Source organism: Lasioglossum baleicum, chromosome 5 (genome assembly GCF_051020765.1).
Source record: "Lasioglossum baleicum chromosome 5, iyLasBale1, whole genome shotgun sequence".
NCBI lineage: Eukaryota > Metazoa > Arthropoda > Insecta > Hymenoptera > Halictidae > Lasioglossum > Lasioglossum baleicum.
Genome location: NC_134933.1, coordinates 21,550 through 27,638, shown reverse-complemented (window position 1 = coordinate 27,638; position 6,089 = coordinate 21,550). Strand labels below are relative to the sequence as shown.

The following is a 6,089-nucleotide window of genomic DNA, read 5'->3' as shown; positions in this document are numbered from 1 at the left end:
CCTTACAGGGGGCCGTCGGCATCGTCGGGGTTGCCCCGCCGATGCTAACCTCCTGGCGGCGGGGGGGGGGTCGGCTTCCCTCTCCCGCTGCCCTTGACCACTCGCTGCCGATCATGTGGTCGACCACGACCGGCAACGAGAGGTCCATCGCAATAACGCCCCTTAGGTCACTGCTCGGCACCGACCACGCTGGACATTCTTCCAGCGTATGCCGCGCAGAGACCTGGGCCTCCTCGCAGTGGTGGAACTGCGATCCTCCCAGTGCCAGTTATGAACACACAGTTTGAGAAAACGGCGGTATGCAGGTAATTGAACATAAGCCCATGCATTGCTGCACCTTGTGCTGTATAATTTAGAATTTTAGTTACCGCGCCGATTTTTATACATGTGCAAATACTCGTACACGCTGCATTGTATTTTTTTCCGCACGCGACAAGGAGGGGACAGAGGCGAGTTCCGGCTCGCGTCTGTCCCCTCCCCCCGTCCCACCCCCCCTGGTCGACCCGCATAAAACTTAAAAATATGATAAAATAAAAGATAAAATCAATAAATGAAAACGTGTATAGATAAAATAGATAAAATAAAAGTTAATAAATAAATAAATAATAATAAGTAAATAAATACAATGGACAAAACACAACAAACATATGAAGGGGGGCCAAATAAAGGGGGAATAAACGATAAAGATAAAATTTATAATATAGAATATAAAATATATATAAGGGAAATTCATGAGAATTCCCTTTAAGTGTAGCACCTTTGAATGTAGCTACACTACCACACTGTCACGCCGCCACGCGGAGACTCGCGTACACTCGTAGTTCGCAGATCGTGTGAGAAGGAGCATCGCTTTCGATTCTTCTTTATAGGTTAGATATTGTGAAGTTTATGTTATTGTTAATTATGTACATAATTGTTATAAATAAAACCCTTCTTTATAGGCATCGAGCGGCTTTTCTTTCATGATCTTGAATTTCAACAAGAGTTGATAAGAACAATCTTACAAATCGAAAGCTTAGACTCAGCAGCGAGAATGACGGGCTTGACTCAAGTTCGCTTCTGTGTAAACATTGAGGAAGCAACAGATAAGAAAACGAACATATACAAGCTGAAATGGCTTCAACCAACTGGTTCAGAACTATACTACGAACTACCGTCAGAACTACAAAACATGAGCAGCCATCCGGAGATTTATGAACTACAGAAGGTAAAGACCGTTCTAGCTTCGATTAAGTCTCGTGGAGCTTACCGTACATTTACACTTTCATTACCGATTGAGATAGCGAAACGATACATCGATGATGATGGAGATGTAGTGTATAAAGAAGTTTATTTACAAGGAACAAGCACACCGCAATATGAATTACAGACGGCAAAAAAGAAAGGAAACGAAAAGGATATTTCCACGTTACTACAACAAATAATATCTGCTACACAAAAAGAAACATCGCCAGAACCAACAAAAAAAAAAAATTTAAGGAAAATACGCGAAGACTTCGTATTAGAGAACTTTGATGGTAAAAATTTTCCGATTACAAGCTGGTTCCAAATGTTCGAAGCAGAATGTACACGATGTCAGGTTACATCAGACCAGGATAAAATTTTAATATTACGCTTATTTTTGGATGGGACAGCTAAGGACTGGTTTTCTTCAAAAGTAGTAACAATAGGCCTAGATGTAGAATTTGAGATATGGAGGACAATATTTCTAGATAGTTTTCGTGAAACAGGCTGGCGAAAATCTAAAGAAGCATACTCTTTTCGTTATATAGGCGGCAGTTTAGTCGATTATGCTTTACGAAAAGAGAACTTATTAGTCAACATTCGAAATAATTTTCCAGTAGATATACTAATCGATTTAATCGTAACAGATTTACCAACAATGGTACAAGACAGAATCGAAAAAACGAAAGTCGCATCAATGGAAAATTTGCTAACAGAGTTGCGGAAATTAGAAAACTTAGTTCAAAGAAAGAAGACATCTCCGCACGTAAACGCCTCTAAGAGCGGTGACCAGCCCACCACGAAACCAATCACAAGTACAGAAAGAAAACCTTGCCCATATTGCGATAAGAAAGGTTTTCCAGGAAGATTCCACCCCGAAGCACTATGCAGATTAAAACAGAAAGACAACAATGAACAACCGAAGAATATCAAGACAGCGAATAATGTGGCAGTCCAAGATGCATTGAACGAAACTATTACTGATCAAAAAAACTAGATCTGCTGCCGCTGATAACGCTAGAAGTATTTCTGAATGACAACAAGATACAAGGAATTTACGACCCAGGTGCGAATGTAACTCTTCTAAATTCGAAAATCACTAAGAAAATGGGTCTGATTACACGAGAAGATAGAAATACTTTTAAAACTGTCAGTGGCAGGAAACATTTTTCCGGGAGACTGTCTGCTAGAATGAGAATCCATAAAATAGAAAAACCAGTTGAAGTTTTTGTTGTTGATGATGAGAATTTTGGGTATGATATTCTACTTGGTCTCGACACAATTAAGAACTTCTGCTTGAAACAAGATTACGACCTTAAGATATATCAAAAAACAAATTTGGAAAATAAAGAAGATGAAATCAAAAACTTAGATACCAAAGTAGACAGTCAGGAACATCTGGTGAATTTTAACGAAGGCATCCCTGTGGAGCAATTTGAAGCAAAACTAGACCATCTAACCGAAGAGAAAAAAAAAGTATTCAAAATTTGATTAACAAATACGAAACGATTTTTGCCAAAAATAAATTTGACGTTGGTCAAGTTAAAGATCATGAGGCACATGTAAAACTTTTGGAACACAAATTCGTAGCAAAAAAGCCATATCGTTGCTCCACACCAGACCAGAAAGAAATAGAATACCAAATAAAAGAATTATTAAAAGCAGGACTGATTGAAGAATCATGCTCACCTTTCGCATCTCCTGTCACCCTTGCATATAAACGGGAAGAAAAAACTAAAACAAGGATGTGTATTGACTTTAGAGAGTTGAACAAACTACTTATCTCGGAACCTCAACCTTTTCCCTTAATAGAGGAAATTATAGCTAAAACTCGAGAATCAGAATGGTTCTCTACATTGGACATAAATTCCGCTTTCTGGGCAATTCCTTTGCGTGTCAAAGACAAATACAAAACGGCGTTCGTGACACAAGATGGCCATTGGCAGTGGAAGTGCTTGCCATTCGGCCTAAAGACATCGCCTGCAATATTTCAACGTATACTAAGCACTCTCATTCGAAGAAATAATCTGAACACCTTTTGCATAAACTACATTGACGATATCCTCATTTTCTCCAAATCTTTTAAAGAACATATGAAACATTTAGAAGAATTATTGCAAGCAATTTGCAAAGAAGGATTCCGATTGAAATTCATCAAATGTAATTTTGCGAAGAACGAAGTGAAATACCTCGGTCACATAATATCTAAGAATACTGTGCGTCCAATGCAAGACAATTTGAAGTCAATCGAAGAATTTCCAATACCAGACTCCCGAAAGAAAATTCGTCAATTTCTGGGAAAGATTAATTTTTATCATAAATATATTGCAGACTCGGCACGACTGTTGGAGCCACTACACAATCTACTGAGGAAAGATATTCAATTTTCATGGTCAGAGGACTGCCAAAGAGCCTTTACAAAAGCTAAGAACTTATTGTGTTCACAACCGATATTAGCAATCTTTGACTGGAACGCACCGACGGTCATCTATACAGATGCCAGTATAGAAGGTATTGGAGCGGTGCTAAAGCAGAAACAATCAAACGGCGAATTAAAACCTGTTGCCTACTTCTCCAAGAAATTAAACAAACACCAGAAGAAAAAGAAAGCTATATTTTTAGAATGCCTCGCCATAAAAGAGGCTATTAAATATTGGCAGTATTGGCTGATTGGAAAGAAATTTCTGATTATAACCGACCATAAACCACTTGAAGGTCAGAGTATTCGATCAAGAACAGATGAAGAACTAGGGGACATGATGTACTTCCTGTCCCAATTCGATTTCGAAATTAAGTACGAACCTGGAAAAGGAAATATAGAAGCAGATTGCCTTTCACGTAATCCTGTTCTCTCTAATTTAGATAATATAGAAGAACACATAAAAACAGTGAACTTCGTTACTATTGAGCATATACAACAAGATCAAGAAACAAATAAAGGTTTAGACAAAAACTCAAAAAAGATCTTAGTCGAAAATGGAATATGGTATAAACTAAATAGAAATAGAAAACGAATAATAATTTCAGAAGAATTCGGGAAACAACTAATTTTACGAATTCATAAAGATTACGGACACATTTGTAAGAATAAGATTATGGACAAGCTAAGACACCTCTACTACCTGCAGAATATGGATAAAATAACGAAACAAATTTGTGAGCGCTGTGAAATTTGTTCCAAGAATAAGACTCGAAGTAAGCACTATGGCCTTCTATCCAAACTCGGTCCGCCAAGAGAGCCTTTCGAAATCGTTTCTTTGGACACAATTGGAGGATTCGCAGGAAACAGGTCAACAAAAAGGTACCTACATCTACTAATAGACCACTTCACTAGATAAGCTTTCATATTAACATCGAAGAATCAGACGTCGGAAGATTTCACAAAATTATTAAAAAAAATTCAAGATAAACATCAAATAAAAACACTACTTGCGGACCAATACACTGGCATTAATTCGGACACATTTAAAAACTATTTGAAAAATCAGAACATAAATCTAATTTTCACGGCGGTAAACTGGCCATTTTCTAACGGTCTTAACGAACGACTCAATCAAACTCTTGTGAACCGGATCCGATGTAAAATTAATGAAACGAAGTCTCGAGCATGGTCAAAAATAGCAACAGAATGCACAGACCAGTATAATCGGACAGAACATTCAGTGACGGGATTCAGTCCGGAATATCTACTATTTGGAACAGCTGACCTTGTCATCCCAGAGGAATTAGTAGCAACAAGAAACTTGATTAAAGATAGAGAACTAGCATACAAGAATTCCTTACGGAACCATGAATACAACAAATCAAGATATGATAAAAACCGAAAAGACTTTAATTTCAATATCAACGATCTAGTTTACGTCGAAAATGGATCCAAACTGAATAGAGGCAAACTGGACGAAATTAGACTTGGGCCTTTTCCGATAGTCCGCAAGATCTCAAACACTATATTTGAAATAGACTCAGGGCACAGGAAGAAGGAGTCAAACTATTATCATATCTCTAAACTCCTTCCATATACAGGATCAAACGATCTTCAGTAACGTCGTGAGCCTTTTCTTCCCACCGTTGGTAGGGGGATATAAGGGAAATTCATGAGAATTCCCTTTAAGTGTAGCACCTTTGAATGTAGCTACACTACCACACTGTCACGCCGCCACGCGGAGACTCGCGTACACTCGTAGTTCGCAGATCGTGTGAGAAGGAGCATCGCTTTCGATTCTTCTTTATAGGTTAGATATTGTGAAGTTTATGTTATTGTTAATTATGTACATAATTGTTATAAATAAAACCCTTCTTTATAGGCATCGAGCGGCTTTTCTTTCATGATCTTGAATTTCAACAAGAGTTGATAAGAACAATCTTACATATATATAGAGTAAAATGAAATATTATAAAATAAAAGGAGGGGGGTTGACCGGCAGGTCCCATCTTTGTAGAGGCGGGGAGGGGATTATTGCACCATCTCGCCCCCCACGACCTGTCCACCCCAGGGGCGCCTTAACGGCCAGCCCCCCTTGGCGGCGGTGGAAGTACTAAGTAGTCCCACCGTCGCTATTACGTCTGCGGCCCCTTACAGGGGGCCGTCGGCCTCGTCGGGGTTGCCCCGCCGATGCTAACCTCCTGGCGGTGAGGGGGTCGGCTTCCCTCTCCCTCTCCGCTGCCTCCTTCTGCGTTATCACAATCTCGCAGAAGGAGGCAAACGCTGCTCTTGACCTCTCGCTGCCGATCATGTGGTCGACCACGACCGACAACGAGAGGTCCATCCCAATAACGCCCCTTAGGTCTCTGCGCGGCGCCGACCACGCTGGACATTCTTCCAGCGTATGCCGCGCAGAGTCCTGGGCCTCCTCGCAGTGGTTGCA

At 39.9% G+C, this 6,089-nt stretch overlaps 1 protein-coding gene across 1 annotated transcript; it reads left to right on the top strand.

Moving 5' to 3' along the window:
- The first annotated feature begins 299 nt into the window (after positions 1 to 299).
- LOC143208952 (uncharacterized) lies at positions 300 to 2,221 on the top strand. Its single transcript, XM_076423965.1, has 3 exons — positions 300 to 305; positions 770 to 869; positions 942 to 2,221. The coding sequence occupies exons 1-3, from the start codon at positions 300 to 302 to the stop codon at positions 2,219 to 2,221; spliced, it is 1,386 nt and encodes a 461-aa protein (XP_076280080.1).
- The last annotated feature ends 3,868 nt before the right edge of the window (positions 2,222 to 6,089 follow it).